At 38.4% G+C, this 20,597-nt stretch overlaps 1 protein-coding gene across 1 annotated transcript in view; it reads left to right on the forward strand.

The window, feature by feature from the left end:
* The window catches only part of LOC110158578 (neurexin-1-like), a 66,713-nt gene that overhangs the window by 32,370 nt on the left and 13,746 nt on the right, over nt 1–20,597 (forward strand). Inside the window, exon 6 of the mRNA XM_055148809.1 lies at nt 15,632–15,813. Within this exon, the coding sequence (XP_055004784.1) occupies nt 15,632–15,813 (182 nt within the window). The remainder of the gene's footprint in view (nt 1–15,631; nt 15,814–20,597) is intronic.

The raw sequence follows: 20,597 nt of genomic DNA on the forward strand, positions 1-20,597 counted from the left end.
TAAACTCACATTTCCAATTCAGTGCCATTTACTAATGTTAAGGACAAGGTGGCAAATTGGTTATGTTTTATGCAATCAGAATAGAAGGGTACAGCATACAGTTGTTTTTTGTGTGTGTTGGGTTTGGAGAGACTTTTGTTTAGCATATATCTGTATTTAAATGAAGAAGATATGTATGATTTTTACAGTCTACTTCTAACTGACTATTATGTGTTCTGAATCATCATTTGAGTGTAGTGAAACCACGGCAAATACTGTGAAATTGTTGAAATTGCTGAGTTAAAGGTGCATTATGTAACTTTTCTCGTGAGGATATGCATGTCTCTTCGGGGATGTTATTATTTTGTCTGGGAAGCTACACAAGGAATTTTATTTGTTCAGTTACACGTACTCCTTATTGCCAAAAATAACTTTAAAAAAAAAAGCTTCCTCAGGCTTGCCTCTCCACAGAGGTGCTCTGTAATTTAACCTAGTTTAGTTTAGTTTTTAGAGATAGAGAAAATTAATCCTATACTTCAAACTTTCTACACAAAGAATAATATCATCTCCATGGAGACAGCCTTCCACTAGAAAATTCACAGTGTACCTTTGAAATTAGTTGATTTTGCTCTTATCACCAACAAATCTGCTTATATATATATAATATTTTTAAGTAATAGTTCCAGTAGTAGCAATAATAAGAGAAATGGCATTTGAAGTAGAAATTTTAGTGTCCCAACTAGAAGTAGCAGTATTACCATGCAGTACAAGTAGTATCTGTGACAGTAGATGTTGAAGTAGTAGTACAAGTAGTAGACACAGTATTAGTATGGACACCAGCAGCTGGAATCACAAATGTCAAAATAAAGCCTTGCCATTATGCCATTAAAAACTGTGTGTTCGATGAAGCCCACTATTCCCGTATTAACCTGTAGTCCGTGCGGGAGAAGTGAAAGTACACAGGTTTTCAGTTCGCTGCAGCCCCGTTAGCTGCAGATGAATATCTATGCTGGACGAGTGTTGCGCGGGGCCCCTCCCATGTGCTTTGTGTTGGATGCCCCCCCCCCCCCCCCCGACCTGCCTGAGTAATGGCCTGCGTCGCCTCCTTGTCAGCGCGAGAGGGGCGGCTGCGTGGCCCGCCCTGTCCTCCTGTTTCCACGCGTGTCCTTTCAGCTGCTCAGGCAATCCCAGCTGATATCTCTATCGACCGCGATTCAGCTGATAGCGCCGCACTTTCCTCCCTTCACTCTTTCTCTCTCCCCTCTCACGCCCCACTGCCCATTTCTAATAATGTGTAATTCTCCCCAGTGTCAATACATACAGATTCATTTTGCAATCACGTTTTACCCACCCCTCCAAAAATCCACAGCAGTTCAGAGACTGTCAGAAAGCGTCTGAACTGGGATAAGTCATGGCGGGGAATAAGTTCTGCATGGTTAAGCGGCATGAGAGAAGCGAGCGAGTGAGCGTTCTAATAGAGGAGTGACTTGTGTACAGATGGAGGTAGAGCAGGCAGGAAGCTGATGCATACAGAGCTGGACAACAAGGAGCTAATCATGGGACACAAAGGATGGAATATTCAACTGTGTTCAAAGGGCACCCCATAGTTACAATTATGAAGCCATATTACGATTGGGTAGTGTTCAATTTGCAGCTGCTAAAAAGAGATTTGCTATTTTTGCAGTAATTTAATTTAGTAACTTTTTAACAGGTTTTACCCCCTCGTGTAATTTATCATCATTATCATCTCATTATTTATTTAGCCTTTGAACCGGGACAAAATCCTCAGCGCAATCAGTCCAAAAAAATCAATCCATCGATCTCCCAGCTGATTCACTAAAAGACAAATTACTTTCTAAGCTTAGAATTGGGCATTTTTACACTATTGTTTTATACATATTTTCTATTTATTCACGCTTGGGAAATACACTTGCTTATAGTATATGTGAAGCCTGTCTGATGTATGGAGTTTATAGGACTACTGAAATGTCACGTGAACAGTTACATCTGATGTGAGTAATCTGATTTCTTTGTTCGCAAGGTAAACTATGAAAAATAAACTAATATGGTAATGAGGTAAAGATTTCCTCATCAAAAACATATCTGGAGTTGTGTTTTGTTTCATTCACACATTTCTGAGTAGCCCTTTATTAGTCGTCTGTCTACAGCTTTGTTTTGTTTCACCTTGTGAAGTCATGAAGCTGTAATTTTCAAGTTAGCAGCTACCTTTTGTCTTTTGTTGGTGAAATTATCCAAATGATTCTAGTGAAGGTGTATGGAGATTAAAACCACAGTGGACCACTTCCTGTATTACAACATGACATCATAAGGTGGAACAAAGTGTTTTCAGTTTGAGTTACATGTTTTTGATGAGGAAACAACATTAGAACATAAATCAGAAAATAGCGTAATATGGACCCTTTAAAGGCTGAAAGACTTATTTTAAAATCCATTGTGCTTTATCATCCAAATACAATAGCTCCTCCAAAAATCCACAGATTGAGTCATGCATGTCACCAGTTGTTTTTAATGATCAGATTTAGATTTCGAGATCAGATCTAATTAATCGGTTATCAGATTATTCTAGTTATCTGATTTTACTGGCTATATAAATGAAGCCAGCACCTCCCCCTAAGTTAAAACGTCCAAACCTCCAGCCCCCCTCTCAGCTCCTGCACTCATGAGAGTGTGATCTGAGTGCATCATTTGGACAGTGTATTGCAGCTGTATCCCGTTGCATCTCTGTACATCGATATGAGCTCCTCGTGTCTGCTCCCTGACAGCTCACCTCGCTGGCTCCTCCTCTGCACCATAAATCCTCTGTTCTCTGTGCCATTGAATCTCTATAGCATGTATTTATTCACTCACATCCTTTTCTTCTGCCTTCACCGTTCCCTTGTATGTTAGCGCCGTGCCTGTTTTCTCATCCCTTCTCTTCTTCCTCCCTCCCTCTCTCCCTCTCCTCCGCTCACCCTCCCCTCGCTCGTTCGCTCTCACATACACACACAGACACACACACACACACGTACTCGGAGCTGTGCTGGATCACAGTCTCTCAATACAGTATTTCTTCAAACGAGCTGCTTTTCTCTCGCTTTGATTAGATGGACGCTCCAATTCAGGCGTATTTTTTTCTACGGGGACTGCTGGATCTATTAAAGAGGCGTCGGTGCTTTTAATTAGCATAATTTTCGCTGCAGCAGTCCAAGGCGGCGTTGGGATCGCTGGGATGTGAGGGCTGGAAAAAGTCACCTGGTACGGTTCTTCTTTTTGAGATCTGGCCTGTCGACGTTAACAGCACCCGGACAAGGTAACAAGGAGAGGAGGAAAGGAAACAAGCAGTGAGAGTAGGATCCTCGGCAGCGGTGATGTTGGTGACGGTGGTGAGGGGGAATGCAGCACTAGTCTTTACTGCATGAGACTGAGCAGGTGGAGCGTGAGAGAGGCGCTTTTTGAAATAGACACACACCGCTACATCTGCGCCAGAGCTCGGGGTACTCAGGTTTTTTTTTTTCTTTCTTTCCGCTGAGAGCAAAAAGGGAAGCTGCTCTGAAATTCATTATTTATTTTGTGGATTTTCTCTTTCTTTAGCGCGCTGCAGCAGTCTCTTCTCCCCCTCCCTATCTCGGCTGGCTCTCTCCTCTTCTCCAGCTAAGGGGGGAACAAAAGCACTGGTTTCTGCGTTAGCCAGCATCACTATATCTATGATTATTTTTATCAAGTCTTTTTTTGGCTAATGAGATGTGGCGTGTCCCTGTGGATGTCCCCCGGCTGCGGTGCTTGCACAGAGGACCACTGTCTTCACCTCACCCCCAGCAGTACCTGTGGGCGATGGAGCCTCTTATCAGAATTCTTGTCACATGAGGAAGCTACGTCCTGCCTCTTCTCTTTGCTAGATATGGTGAAGCCTGCTTGAATCTCCACCTGGATTTGCTGCCCCTCTTTTGTTGGATGCTTTTTTGTTTGGAATAAACTCATTGTACTTTCAAAGCCAAAATGTTGAGCAGAAGAACTTAAGCTGCCGTTTCAGTTGCCTCAAAAATTTATCATATTTTTACATTTTGAGGATATATTTGCCTGACCAAACTAAGGATTCGCAAAGGAATGAGACCAAACACTACTGTCATGCTAACTGGTTTTCAAACACCACTCAAAAGCAGCCGATTGGCACGCATGTGGATTTGATATCACCATGGCGCCGGCACCCTTCGCCCCTGTATTGGGCCAGCCGGGCTTGAGCCTTGGCATGGGCCTTATGTACTGCTCTAGACTCTTCCTGTGGTTTGCCCTGCTCACAGTGTTCCCCATTCAAACCGGGACAGCACGTGTGTCATCCAGCCTCAGCACCACCCACCACGTCCATCACTTCCACAACAAACATGGCACGGTGCCCATTGCCATAAACCGGATGCCCTTCCTCACTAGGGGGGGACATGGTAAGGCCTTTGTTGTTACACTGCTGCTCCTATATGCCAACTCCATAACCGCTATTTTTGCACAATAGAAATAATTAATAGGTTTGACTGTGTGTTGTCGTGTCATGGGAAATTTTGAACTGTGATGTGAGGGTCTGCTGGGAGATGGGTCTGTCTAGTGAAATTTAAATGCATAATGAATCCTTTATACTAGCTTTGTGCATCATTACACGCCTTTATCGGTCCATCAGTGTCACTGTAGCTCGGCCTGTCCCCCACTGCTCTCCAGGATGCAGAGAAAGCACACATCAATGGCACGGTGAATCATCCAGGCAAATCTTTTTTATCGTATTTTTCTATGAGATCGTCTGTTATAAGAAATAAGATACATTCTGGTACAGAGGAAGGCTTCAAAACATATTTACAGGCCTCCAGCATTTTTCTTAATCTACTATCAATTAAATAGTGCAGTGGATTGATGTCTTCTTTACATGGGATTATAGTTATGACAGTTTAATTGGCTCTCTCAAAACGCTGACAGTGAAGCTGTTACCCCTTAACACATTTCGCTTTGAAAATTCAGACCAGCGTTCTTAGGCCTGACTTTCATAGTTTGCACTTTTTGTAATGGGGCCAAAAATGTGATGAATTACATCTGTGCTATTATAGGCTATATCATTTCAGGTCTGGCTTTTTGCAGGAGCGGCACAGGCTGCGATCAAACAAGCCCACAGTAAAACCACTTCAAAGAACATGCTGATAAATTTTCAATTACCTTTATTGTAGATATGCTCCTGTAGGTAGGGTTCCAGTGTTTTCTACAGAGCTATTCCAGTCATGTCCACAGTAAACCAGCCCGTTACACACATGGTTAATGGTAATTGGCAATTTGTCTATCACCAGCACTGGGTGGTTATGTAACGGTTTACAAAATCTCCCCTGTTCTTTTGAGAACAGTCTCAAGTGCCATTTTGATGAATAGGAACGTATGATTTTTCGGACACATCCATTACTCTCCTGGATTTGCGTTTGAGCGTCAAGGCTATCCAAAGACGTCTATGAGCCCACAGCTATGGCTATTTATAGGCCGCCTTCCCGGATGCAATGCACACAGCTACCGTTCTAAACATACACTCTATTAGTGCGTATACCGTGTGGTACAGGTAACAGTGCTTAGTGAGCTCCTGCAGTTAACATATATTTATACAACGTGATGTAGGAAGTACAGAGGACTGGAGAGTGCCCAGCCCCAAGCCTGGTTAAATAGAAAGGACTGGATCAAGATGATATCAGTTTAAAAAATCCGTCACATCACATCAGTTGAAAGGTTTGATTTGAGACAGATGCCAAAAGAGAAATCACATGTGGGCTACGGTTCTCTCTCTCTCTCTCTCTCTCCCTCTCTCTTTAGATAGATAGAGATATAGATAAATAGATAGAAAGATAAGATAGATAGATAGATAGATAGATAGATAAAGATATATAGATAGTTTGATTTACCATATTATATGTGGCAACACTTAAGTCTAGAACCTCACAAAAATCGTTTCACTTTTCAAAAGCCACTAATATCCCAAGGATAATCTCACTAATTATTTTCATTGTGTTTTCACCTCAAAATGCCTTAGTTTTGCTTTTAGCAAGTGCAGCATTTATTTCATTTTTGTCAAATAAGGCAGTGGAACTAGAACCTAAATGTTCCCAAGGGCAAGTTGAACATTTTAATTAAAAGTTTGCACCTGTATTCTCATCTGTATGGAGATTATCTTGTATAAACAATTAACAGCACCAATAATGTCTGTGTATCACATTATGACAGTGCTCTCATGAAAATAAACATCCATTCTAGTTACCATGGGTATTCTTAGTAACATCTGGTAAAGAGTCTTGCCATTTACATTTTTCCATTTAGACTCACTTTTCCTCTAAAGTCATTTAACAGTGGAATGGAAATGTTGCTGCAACTGCAAAATACAAAAATGAAATGAATCTTCAAAGTTGTAATAGGGGGAAGTTGGCATTGGAGTCTGTGACCAGGCTATTACATTTTAAATGAGCCATAAAGATGTATGTCGTTATGTTGCACATAGAGAAACACATCCACACTCAACTATATATAGTGTGGGGATGTTCAAAAAACTATTATTACTATATGAGTGGGCTATGAGGTTAAATAGAAGAAGCATTTACTCCTGAATCACACTTCTTATATTTGGCAGTGAAACAATATATTGAACATAAAAAGTTAAAGTTGCAAATGAGCAGTATAACATTTTATTAAATATAATTGTTTGTTTGTTTGTTTGTTTTTTTAATAGATGGACATCATGATTCTGGTTTGTGTTTTCTGAATGCTTCTAATAAAAACACAATTATTAATAGGTGTATACAGTAGGCTGCTTGGCTAGCTCTTATTGCCCCTCAATAATCTAATTGAAAACAACAGCTTAGTTACAAAGTACCAAAATTAAAATCACTTCACAGTGGGACAGTGACACATGGGTTTTATTTCATTATGATTTTTTTGGAATATCTTTGTTAACTCAGAGGAAATATCATGGGTTGCCATGGTTATTTAATAAAATTGTAAAACATGTCCCATAAGATCAGATGAACTTTACTACTATGGAGGTTGAATCTCATGACCTATTGACGTTTAAGTTAAAAATGTCAATTCAAATTCAAATAGTAGTAGGGAAGGGAAGTAATACACATATATTTAGAATTTAGAATATAATTTCAGCTGGAGGCCAGTTGCCTATATAAATCTATGGGAGATTCACTGTTTTTGAAAGAAATAACCAAACTTATGATCTGTAAATGTTAGATCCTTATCAGGTTAATATTATGGCTTAAAATCTTTTCAACTGTCAGCAATCACACTTTTGTAACAATGTAATAATTAAATAATGACATCACATTCTGAAGCCCCTGTGAACAAATCATTTCACTTTTGTTATTTGTGCCAACAAAGAAGACATAGTCCCTTTGCCAGATTTACGAGGATAGGCCTAGTGATTAAGTATTTAAGAAATATTAACCATAAACCAGGTCAGCTATCTGACAGTCAAACAGCAAATTCTAACATTATAATTTGTCATAGAGCTCACTGGTAGTTGATACAAAAATGCTCAAAATATGTTTTACTTCTATCCATGTCATATCAATATCAATCAAGTTACAATACTTCTCCTTCTTTGGAAACTTTGAGTACTTCATCCAAGCGACACTCTCACACAGTTGGCATTGTAACCCTGTCGTGTCGTGATTTCTCAAACTGTCCTGTTCTGGTGGTGGGTGTACTGCTACTGCTGCTCCTCCACTTCACCCACTTCATTTACAAAACATGATTTATGCACCACTCATTCAAACTAATCTCTACTTTGCAGTGTGTGAGATCCCTGACCACCACGTAACCCGGAGTCCCCTTAGGGCCCTCACTGGCCATGACCCCACTTCCTGTTCCCTTCTCATTCTCTCTCACACATATTCAAAAATGGACTGCACTTTGCCTGTCAGTTCAGTCCATAGCTTCTGGAGATACACTGTAGGAAATGGTGCTCACACTGACTGTGACTTCCGGGACAATTCAATATTTCTACACTCACTCTTGCTTTAACCGAAGAAACTTTATCCTAAGATCAATGTTGCAGTCTTGTTTAGTGGCTCGCTATCATCCAATGTAGCGTCTAGTTGTTGTTGTTTCTTTTTTTTTGAGAGCCAGAGAAAGCAAACGGACAGGGCCATCGTGAGGTCTATCAGCGAGCGCTCGATTTTCTCCAGGTCACATATTACATTACCCTGAGGGATGATAGCGGAGCAGGCGAGCACACAAACACCACCAAAACTGGGAAGAACAACTTGTAGGGACTAGCAAGGGACAGTTATTACAGCAAATAGAGTTTTACTTACTAAAGTGAACCTCATATTTTACATTTTGATTTATGGCACAGTCTAAAACCACTTTCTATACAAAAGTATAAACCAGTTGTTGAAGAAAGGCTCTATCCTAAAGCCACAATAATAATACATTGTTATAGTACTTCATGTTTACAGGAGCCCAAGTTGCCCTGGGGCAGACTCTCTTTCTCTCGTCTCCAGTACGTTAGTCTGGGCTTAAGTATATTTCATTCTAGTAGCTGAGTAGTCCGTATCTGACAATGTGATAAATCCTTTTGAACATTAAAGCAAAAGAACATTTACCTTTGAAACAGTATATCCCTGTTTTTATCTCTGCATTCTGTTTAGCATTGTCAGTTAGGGCCAAAGATGCAAACTTCAGCCGTGGATAGGAATGGTAAAAGGAAATACATTTAACATTTGAAGATGTTAGGGCTTTTCATTTGATATGAAAAAGAAATTTCCCCTGAACTAGAACCTCAATTTCTACATTTCCATCATTGTAAGAAATCTAACAGCTGTCTATACTTTCCTCGCTGTTTTATATGTATAAATTCTGCACTTTCACTGGGTGTAAACCTTAAATGAAAAAGGCATCATTGTTCCCAGGCTTCAATCCTCGCTGAATAAAAACAGGATACCAAAAAGATTTGGATGTGAAAAACACAGATTTGTTGCCTGTCAATTCTGAGCTCGGGGTCTTGTAGAATATGCGTCTGCTTTGGCACTGCTCTGGTTATGGTCTGAAGGTTTGAGATAAACTTGTAATTAAAGCAGTTCAGCCATCACTGTCTGCCCATGGAAACATGAGAGTTGAGAAATTATGAGTACAGTTGACATATTTATTTACAAATATCAAGTAGCAAGTTTTCTCAACTATTCTTCAGTATCTCCTGTAAAAGTGTCCTGGTATGGTTCAGGAACAAAAGAACCAAATTGGAGCGAAATTACAGCCATCGAAATCCAAGAGCTTTCTCAGAAATCAACCATAAAAAGCCTGGAGTGTGCAGGTTGAAGTAAGGTCGTGAGTCACTTGGCATTTTGATTTGTGGGTCTCGAGATGGAAAGTTTCATAAAAAACTGGTGGAGCTGAATAGAATACATTAACTACTTTTTATGCTTTGTTATCTGCAGAATAATTATCACTTGATAAGGAAGAATGAACCCATAATGAAATACAGTATGGGAACAGCAAAGGACTTACTGTGCATTTTTGAACAAAAAAAAAAAAAAACTAAACAAAAAGCAATTTTCAAATCAGATGTTGTTTTTTTAGTATGAAAAATAGACATGTTTTACATAAATTGTAATATGAAAGTTTAAAGCTGCGGCATTACGCATTGGTTACCTTGTGTATAAAATGCACGGTATAAATAAAAATGCTTTGCCTTCTGGCTCAATTTCAGAACTAAAAGCAATGTGATTATTGATACCATATCATTGTTGTACGATGTTACTAGGACACTCAAGATGGTTAGGAAGGGCATTCGACTTTAAACCCTGAATTACCCTTTAAATAGAAAAAGGATAACATCTGGGGCACTAGATATAAGTAAAGCAGCCACCCACTTGATTGTCCCTGTTCAAATGTATCTACATACACTAAATGTATCTGTATACAGTAAGTGAAACTTAGGATGACGTTTCAAGGAGTCACTATGTTATATTTCTGAATAGGGAATACAAAAGCCTGATCGCTAATGCTTTTAGTCAAGGTGAAAAACAAAATGATTTTAAGTGGCACAAATGCTACAGCACTGATCATTTGGTAAACATCCTCCTGATATCATGATAACATCTCTTACATAAGTAAGCTTAATTTATGTTTGTACTTGAGATTCAAAGATCTGAGTTTCATGATAATGTGATCCTACCAACCTCAGCCTAAATAAGTGTTAACCCTGTAATGTTAAAGCGTATCCTCTAGTTCAGTTGTCATACAGTGGTAAACTGTAAAACTATGTTTCTTTAATTTACCTTTTTGAGCACCATCATTTAACTACCCTTTAGTAGTTAACTTAACTTCCCCTTATCAGGAAACCTCAAAAATGAGCCACTAAAATTAGGAGGCCAATTTTCAGTGTTGTTTGTTAAGATACTGATGTATTTTTAATCTAATACCTGAACTCACTGTCTTATTTATTTATTTATTCATTGAGGGATAGCCCATTGAAATGATCCATCTCTTTTTCAAACGACTAAGTTTGGTAGATTCTTTACCATTGTGAGATAGTCTTTTGTGAGCCAGCCATTGGCACTGTACTTCACATTTTTTCCTCTACATGTGAAACATGGCAGAGCTGGAGACCAGGACACACAGCGCCCAGAGCACTCCTCCTTTGTCAAAACTATTCTGTTCCAATAAGCAGCAATGTCTCTGTCACTTGTGCTGCGCTGCCAGGGAAAATGCAGTATTTTCATAGTCTTGCCTTTGACTTGAACTCTTTTGCCACAATTCAAATATTGAAATGCCAAAAAGAAAGAAAAGGCTTTGCGTTGTTGAAAGGGGGGGTGGGGAGTCGTCCAAGGCACACTGGGCTGCAGGCATGCAATTTTAGACCTGACACAGCGGATCCATCGTTCAACAGAGAATGACTATACACTATAACGCAATAACAGTTCAACTGCTCTGGCTGCCAGAGTCTCCCAGATGCACTCTAGATCTTTGCTGTGAATTTTAATTGATCCACATTGACGTGATTGATGTGATGTCTTATGGCCGTATTTACCACTCTAAGGAGATGACGCCAGATTGGATTTTAAGAAACATATTTTAACTCAACAGCCACATATCTGTCTTGTTGAGGCACTGGGCGGCACTATTCATTTGAATCATTTCCCTGAGATGCATTCAATGTCAGTGGGAGTGGTCAAATGTTTTAAGTTTTCAAACAACAAATTCAGTTAATGTTTAGGCATAATTCAACATTTTCACAAAATGACGTCTGCTTAAAAAATTAATGTGTTTATCTGTGTAATCGATCAGTTTTGTTTTGCACTAAATGCCTTTTTTATGTTCAGCAATAGCCTCCACTGCAAATTGTGAGCTGTAGATCACACAGAGGAAGTTATTGACTTCAGTACTCCAGGGGTCTAGTACTTGAACATTACTCACAGTCACAAGTAAAAGTACTTTACCAAAAATGGAACTAACACCTAGTGCCGCTGATCAGACTATTACTACAATCTTAGATTTCAATGCAATTACAATGCACATAAAACTTGAACTCTAAAAATAAAATATCTCATGGACAGGTTAATGTCACAATTACATTGGTATCTGGCTGTGGCGTATATTGTGATCGTATATTACAGCTTTTATTTTCTCCTTATGGAACGTGTTGCAATAAAATGGGCCCTTAACCTTAACCTTTGTTGTCAGCAAAAAATAAACACAATGGAAATTCATTTTTTGCAATAGCTTCAAAATGTGGTGCTATTATTCAACCCCAAAACTTGATTGATGTAGGTTGAAATTAAGGCCTAATGTTAATATGACAAGTTTGGAGACCCAATCCTTAGCAAATAATGATAGGATTCAACATTTGTGAGTCATAAGTCTGGAATATTCTTTCAAAAACAGTGAATCTTCTATAGCTTTATACAGGCATCTGCCCTTCGTCTGAAATTATAGTATCATCCAACTCCTCAACAAGGGGTTTGATCACAATTTCACTTTGGTACAATATTCTAATGATGAGGAAACAATATTTAATTGCTATTTTTTATTACATTGAACTGTCTTGACCACAATGCACAGAGTTGTCAGTGCCCCAGCTACCAACAAGTTCTTAAAAGAAGGAACTAAAACTCTTCTTACTTTTAGAGAATGTTTGCTAATTTAAACTTAACTTAAACCTCTGTCATTTGCATATGATTCAACCAGGCATCACACTCTCCCACAGCCCTTTAAAAATACCTATTCCCTGTCCCTCCAAGTCTCTCTTCTGCCACCACCGACAGAATTTGCCAACATTTGTGTGATTCACATTGAGTGTATGCTCTTAGTCAAAAATGAAGCGCCCCATAATATTACCCATGGTGCATCTCCTTCATCACCGTCTCACTTAAGCCTCACTATACTCCTCAGTGACAGCAGGCTAACACAGGCCATCGCTGCTGCACTCAAAACTGTTGTGCATTATGCAAATTAGCAGCAGTGTCTCCGGTTGTGTTTTGCAAGTCCTATGAGCCACCGTGCCACATTGTATCTTGTGTATTCAGCAGGCCGCAAATGAAAAGGACTGCATGTCGTGAGTGGGTAGCGAGCGTTTTGGCACAGATAGATAATCCATATTGGTGCAGTTGTTGAACAAAGAGCTGGAGGGAGATGACAGTCAAGTTCAATATTCTTATAGAAAACGATTCAGGGAATAAAGCCTCAAATGTATGCATGTTCAAATAAACGCTTTGCTATTGTTGCATGGACTAGTGATCCCATTTGATTTCTATGGCATGAAAATATTGTACACAAAATGCTCAATTGTTTGTGTGTATGCATGTTAAAATACACTTTGTACACACCATTATTGTAGGGTTTAGAAATGCAGTTTGGTTATTTATTGGAAATAGAACATTTTTCAATGTATAAATACACAGAGCACAGTTATACTGCCAGACTTGAAAAAACGAAATGGTTGCGTCGAGAAGGATGTCTTGTGTAAATATCTGTAACTAGTAGATAAGACATATTAGGCAGCAAAAGAATACTGCAGCACTTGTTTGGTGTTCCTAGTTCATGTTGGATCACTGTAATGCACAGTGAGTGTCACAGTTTGTAATGAATGGGCTTGAATATTAGCCTGGTGGTCTATTAGGCTCACGATGAAGCCAATGATTAGCTATAGTGACCCATGGATAGGCCAGGCTGCTGTGTGAAGGATTCTGTCGACCCATAACCCTCACATTTGAAGTCTACTGCTTAGTATAGTGCTTGTAACACTCGTACATTGCACTTGCGATGGTGATAAAACGCCTCTTCAATATATTGTGCATTTAATTATGAGGCTTCCCCAGTAACAAGCGTGTGGTTTACAGTCCCCACTTCTGTGCCAATCTCCCAGGGAGCCATGTTAACTCCAGCACAGATGTATCGCTGGGCCATAAGAGACGAGCGCTCCCAAGAGACACACGGCGGAAAAGAGGGAGCGATAGAGCTGTAGAGAGATAACTGCTTTTAAAGGAGAGCTTTATAGCACTAATCCCAACCGGACTGATTTACAATGTGCTTTATTTGATGCTGCAGATGAGTGGTGATACAAGGCGACAGAGAGGGGAAGGAATAATGAAGAGTGCTATGACTTATGCAGGCTCTAACACGTCTATGTGCGAGTTCAGGTGTGCCAGGCGGACATGTTTTATTCACGATAAAGACAGCAGCGCAGCTATAGCTCTCCCATCTATACCCCATAGTACAAGAGCAAGGTATTTATAGAAATGTTTTGGAGTTGTTGGGGGTTTTTTTCACAGCAGCTTGTTGTTTTCATTAGACATAATTAATTTAGTGATTCAGGCTTAGTATGTCCTTAATTTATATTCTTAATTTAGTAGTTACTAACCCTTCATTAATACTCTAATCTTAACTCCTAACCTTTATGTAGTTACTAAGCCTGAATCATGATCATCATTTGTTCATTAAGAATTAAGTATTTCCTCTTGCTTTATTTAGGCTACTTAAGATGTAGATGTGTTTTTGTTTTTGTGTTGTTGTTTTTTTGTATCCAAATTACAGGATCATTATAAAAATAATGATCACATAACATCTTGAAAGGAGATTCGTCATTATCCAACTAACAGAATATCTACTGAAAGACATTATAACATTACTTAATATATTACTTAATTCAGCGATGAGTAAACCTCTACATGCTATATGAGGCAGATGATTTCCCATCAGGGAAAAGCCCAAAAAGGAAAGACTGTGATGATCAGGTGACTAGCTACAAGACATCACAATCCAATTATACAGTGGTTAGGGCAAATTCATGCTATTCTTTGTACAACATATCAGATTAATTTTGGAGTCCATGAGATCCTTTATAAAGTTAGCCTGAATCCTGTAATTCCGTCATACTCAGTTGTGCATGTAGTTCAATAAAACACCAAGTAGAAGCTTTGGACTCTCTAGCCTCTGTGCATATCCATACACACATACAAAGGCAAATGTTCAGATTGAATCGGGTTGTAAATCTTGCGTGGTCAATGTGGCAACTATTGATATCGTACTAATGGTTGCCAAGGCAGCATTGCTTGTAAATCCTGTGATGGCTCATTAAAATTTCTCCTCATTTCCCCTCACACTGAAACACCAATGCAGCGCTTATAGGGAAATATAATGAACTTTGTCAAGACTACCAGTCTACAAAAATTGCAGCAGTCCAATTAATTTGTGGCATTTTAATAGGTTTCTCACTACTGTAGTGCGTCTAGTTTTCCATAAAAAGATAATGAATAGAAACTGGTCAGACACAACATTTAGAAAAGCAATAATGCCCATTGTTGAGGCTATGCATCGCCACAAACAACAATAATTAATCAAGATTCAACTCCTGGACCATGGCTATGTATACAGTTTAAGAGATACTACAGAAGGGAAGCAGCTTTATAAATCCACCAAAAGTCAATACCACCTGGTGCTCTAATGCAAAGAAAACATACAGAATGCAACATTTCCTGCTATTGCCTATGTGTGAACATTAACACTGTCCCTTTTTGCCTCTGTCTCTCACCTACTTTATTATTATTATTTATTTTTATTAGTCTCAGCAGATGTAAAAGTTTGCAGTTTAATTCTGACTTGTACGTGAAAGACAGAAAAGTTTGCATAGTGCTCATATCATCAAGAGGTGTCTCATTTGCAAGCTGCCCTGGCGAATCCGGTTTTCACACAGATCCTAAAGACATGTAAAACTTATTAACACCGGTGCATCCCCCTTCATTGCTAGGAGATATAAGATTTGGGATAATGTGAGACTGAAAGTGAGAAGCATGAAGAGACTCCAACTTCAATCAATTATTATGGCACCTAAATAATCATAAAAATCCACAAAAAAAATAATAATTAATTTTGGAATAATGACGGTAGATACATACATACATACATACATACATAGATTTTTTAATCCCGAAATCAATTCAAATTATGCAGAATTTGGTATAATCACACAATAGCTCTGACACAGTTGCTGCTCCATATGCCTTAAAATGGACTGCTAATGAGCAGCAACACATTTAGACACAGGTTCTCTTCATGATCTCTCATCACTTCATCATCTCTTCACATCGTGTTGATTCTGTTGCTTCCCCTCCTCTCACACTCTCTCTCTCCCTATCCCCAGCTGGGACCACGTATATCTTCGGTAAAGGAGGGGCTCTCATCACTTACACCTGGGCCCCGAACGAGCGTCCTAGCACCCGAGCGGACCGCCTGGCCGTGGGCTTCAGCACGCAGCAGAAGGACGCCATCTTGGTGCGAGTGGAGAGCACCCACGGGCTCGGAGACTTTCTTCAGCTGCACATAGTGAGTACAGGCACAGATGGCACCCAGTCAAGATACTGTCAATGAGCAGGACATAATGCATAACTCACCTATAGCTGCAGCACAGGAGCACCGGGCTATGGGCAGCTAAATGGAGCAATGAAAATGTGTTTACAATAGACTTCCTGAGTTTGTCCAAACACCTTGCAAATGTTTATATTATAACATCTGGCACCAATATGATTATTAAGGCGGGGTAGTAGATAATATAATATATATAGTATAATAAATATTATACATGCGAAATAACTGCTGATCAAAAATAAACACATAGTTACTCATGTTCCAATTACCACTGCATACAGTTTTGCTATCTGTCCCCTCAAATTCAACCATATTACAGTTTTATACAGAAATTTGCACTGAATGAGCTAGGTTCTCAATATTTTCATATTTAATATTTCCCAACATCTCAATTGTCAATATATACGTTGCATAGTTCGATATTACAGTTGTAAATTTAGAGTCATCCCACTGCATAAAATATTTGTAGAAAAACACCAAACCCAAAGCCCAGGCCACTCTTACTATGTGTTATATGTACTAAAGGTGAGGCAATAAACTGATCGAATGTTGTACCTAGTGAAAATAAACTGCTTTCTATTCCATTGAAGCTAAGATAACCATTGAAGCTGGGCCTCCCATGTCCATGTACACAGACATAAAGCCAGAAATGTAATACATAATTCATAATTCTAGCCAGTTCTGAGCTAAAATTAATCCAGACAAAAGGGAGACGATGCAATCAAGTTGAGGATAAACATGTCTTTGTGGATGAAGGAGTGTGAGTGTCGACATCTGTGCATCTTGTCTTTTGGGAGAGGAGCTTCTTAGGATCCAGCTCTGAGACAGATGTGAAAAACAGAGCAAGGATCTGTCAAAGTAATAATTAAAGTGCACCTGTTGCCAAAGCATAAGGCCGTGGTGAGAGTCTGTCATACAGTAATACGCCAGAGTCAAAATGCTCAAAGAAAGAGAATGGAACCTTGAGATTTCATGATACTCTTCAGAGAAAAGTTGTAATATAAAAAAATAGTTTTCCTTTTTTTATCTGAAAAACGGGCCAAGAACAACTGAATAGATTAACTTGTTTTAAAGAAGACCTATTGTGCTTAAGTCTGCTATATAGTATTATAATCTATGACATTGCCGATCAGTTAGTTTGGACATTTTAAATAGCAATTTTCACCTAGAACAATTTACTAAAAGAAACAAGTCCACTGACTGCCACTTTAAAAAACTGTGCTGCCCAATGGGAGCTGCCATCACCGTAAATGTCATCACAACAAAGAGGAGTGAAGTTGTCAAAACCTCCGATAGCTTTTTTTTTTTTAAATAACCCAAAATTAATATACAACACTGTGAAATAAGAACATAAAATTGGAGAACGAAGTACAGAGCAGTGGGCGTATACCAGTGACAGTGAAAATGGAAAGGAGTTATTAAAAATTGCTCAAACATTTGCGTAAATGGTGAGGGGAAACAACTATAACATGATTAAAAGCTCTGAAAAGTTCATTTGCATAGTAGGTCAGCTTTAACAGTTAGATACAATCAACAATAACCTTATTTGTTTGTTATTCTTTACCAACAAGAGCTATAAGGGGAAGTGCATTTACCACTAAATCAAATATTTTCTGAGAGCTGGGTTTGCCCATTGTACTGAGAGACAAAAGCAGCACCTTCATAATTGCTTTACATGTTTTTTTGCAATTTTGTGTATCATTTTAAATGGATACACCTGTCTTTGCTCATAAACAACAAACAAAACATAACCGTCTGCTAGTGTACAACCACAGACAAGCTAAAACTTCAATTTAAGATTAAATAGCTTTTTTGGAGCTCTGGTTTGTCTCCCTTTATTTCAGGAAACAAGTTGTGACAAATGCGCATAAAGCATTTAATGGCTTTTTAGATTTTTATTTTTATTATTATTTTTTTTATAAGTCAACAACCTAATAATATCTCTATGAGTCATTACTCCTATAATCAGCTCCAATATCTGTGAGAAATGTGACTTTATTTTTGTGTGATCAAGTAGAAATGATGAGTCAGGTTCAACGCATTGCCTAATTGAATGATCACTTTATATTTACTGTGTGAGGTGGCAGGGTTCATATTAATAAACAAGAATGATCCAACCAACTTTGAACTGATAATTGTGGGAGGAAGCTGTTTGCAGATAATGAATAGTTTTACATGTTCATTTAATATAATTATCTTGCTTTGCAGTCAGTCTGGATAAATATATGTTTGAGATTAATGTAAAGTTTGGGAACAATAATAATAGTTGTATTTTATTATTACTAAAGAGACAGCAAACCTCTGTGTTAGATTAGTTATATACATTTTATTATATGGATAATATAATTTCAGAATGGTCTTGATTTTTGTCTAAACTAATATAAGGCCATATTATACATTTAAAGAAAGTATTATTTTGTGTTGAAAATTCCGTTCTATTGACCCTCTTCAGTTCTGCCTACTATTGCTCTAATGTTATTACGCCACACTTTCTATGTGGTGGCACTTTCGGTAAAGTGTGAAATTTATTTTAATGGAAGATTTGAGAAAAGTTTGGCTGCTAAAATATGATATAAAGTAGTCTGATTTGCGTATTTGTTTAGGGTTCTTGTACACCAGGAGAGCTGGTAAGACTGGTGAGAGTATATGTTATGACTAAGCAAAGAAAAAAATGTCATAAATTATAAATTATAAAAATTATAAAATATGTTTATTTTATAATTTCAGATTATCTTAAATGGGACAGTCAGAGTCAACCAAAGGGCCGTATGTGGCCTGGGAACGACACTATGCACAGGTCTGGTGTACACCAACAAGTCAAGAATGCAGAGATTCTCTGGGGGGGATTTAAAAGGGCTTTGTAGTCCATATAGAACTTTGCTGTCCCATGTAAACCGAATTACAACAGCCGGAATTAGGAGAATATTATATTATATTATATTGTGTATTAACTGTCACTATGGTGTCAAAAGGTAGGTAGGTATCGAGCATTGAACATTTTCCTTAAGTCAAATTCCAATTTTAATATAGTAGCAGCACTTATAAACACACTCCTATTTTTCACTATTACTGTACCAACAGACCATAAACAAAGCCAAATTCATGATACCCTGGTGTGCTTCTCTAATGGTTTTAAATGGTGTTTCCTGTGTAAAAAGTGTCTAAAGATCCCCTGGCAGCCTCCAACTGTGTATAGTAAATGCATAAACTGCTGCCTCTGAGCAACACCCTTTCAAGTGTTTCTTACTCCATCTGCCAGGTCCTTGCACCATGACAGATTGCTCACTTTGACACCTTATTAATGCTCGCTGAGAGGATTCAGAACAAGTTTAGACAGAGCCGCAGGTCGGAGCTGTTTTTTAGAGTGTCTCCAGGCTTCATAACATCACCTATTCGCTGATTGGCATTAAGTAAGTGTTAAACCTATTTTTAGCAACCGTTGGTTGCATCTTATGTATAATTAAGGGATATCAAAGGTAAATCGAACTACATTTTTTGGCTAGCACCCCTTTATAATGCTATATTGTTAAACAGCAATACACTTCAATCAGTAACAGTGAAAGATTTTCAGTGGTTTCAGACTTTTAAAGATGTAAATTCCCTAACATTTTCAGCTAAAATTATAATTTTAAAGATTACTGAGTGTTTAAAAAGTCTGAATGAAATATAATACATTATCATCATGTGGCGGCTTGGCTAATAATGATAATAGTAAAGGGGAAAAAATTTGCAGGCCAAACTCCAGTTAGTAGGGGTCAATAGCAGAAGTGCAGTGAGTCATTCTAAATTGCCACATATTTAGCGGTCACAGAATCTTGTTTATCAATTTAATTTGTGGTATTTCATACTTTTTATTGATTTTAATTGGACAGTAGCATGGAATGGAGAGGATAAGTGTGGGAAGACATTCGGCAAATAGTCTTATTCTCATGTTCTTACCTTCCCTGGAAAATCCTAAATAAGCTCTCTTTTTATATAGAGGGATACCAGTCTGGTCCCCACACCCTCCTTCGCGTCTCGAGTCAAATGTTTGTGCAAAGATTATTTTTTTTCAGTGACACATGTGAAACTAATGTATCTCACCTCAGATTAACAACCTGCAATATTTTTTAGTTTGTGTGATATTTGTTCCTTATTTTTTTTCCTCGTAAGCGGACACATTTGTTTTGATCTGGACAGGCCATGCCTGTCCTTGATTGATTGGCTAATCTGCCTGACACAAAATCTTAACCACTGATATGATATGAAAGTGAGCTGGATACTCTGAAATAAAAAGCGGTAATGGCAGACATGCAGTGAGATTTTAATAAAATGTGAGTGTTAGAAGGATGTAATTTTACAGACCAAATTAAACTATTTGACTATTATTAAAAGTTTGAGCTCAGAGATCAGATCAGAGATATAAGATAAGAGATCTAACTGGGTATAATCAACAATTTCTTAATAATTTCACATAGGGATGGGCATGATTAGTCGATTAATCGATAATTGATCATTAAGAATTTCATCGATTACGTTGATTTTAATCGACAACCCGAATGTAGGTTACTGTGCGTAGCGTGACCAAACAGGGGTCCGTACATGTGTCTCTCTGCACTCAGAAGGAGCGAGACACACAGTCGGTCAGTCTGCAACGTACCGAAGCACAAATGTGTATTTAACGATGATTTGTACAAGAAATTCCACGCTTTCCGTTGTGTTCGGGACAAGTGTGAGGCCATGTGCACAGTGTACAAAGCAGC

Source organism: Boleophthalmus pectinirostris, unplaced genomic scaffold (genome assembly GCF_026225935.1).
Source record: "Boleophthalmus pectinirostris isolate CB_2022bp ecotype Guang Dong unplaced genomic scaffold, ASM2622593v1 HiC_scaffold_12, whole genome shotgun sequence".
NCBI classification, from domain to species: domain Eukaryota; kingdom Metazoa; phylum Chordata; class Actinopteri; order Gobiiformes; family Gobiidae; genus Boleophthalmus; species Boleophthalmus pectinirostris.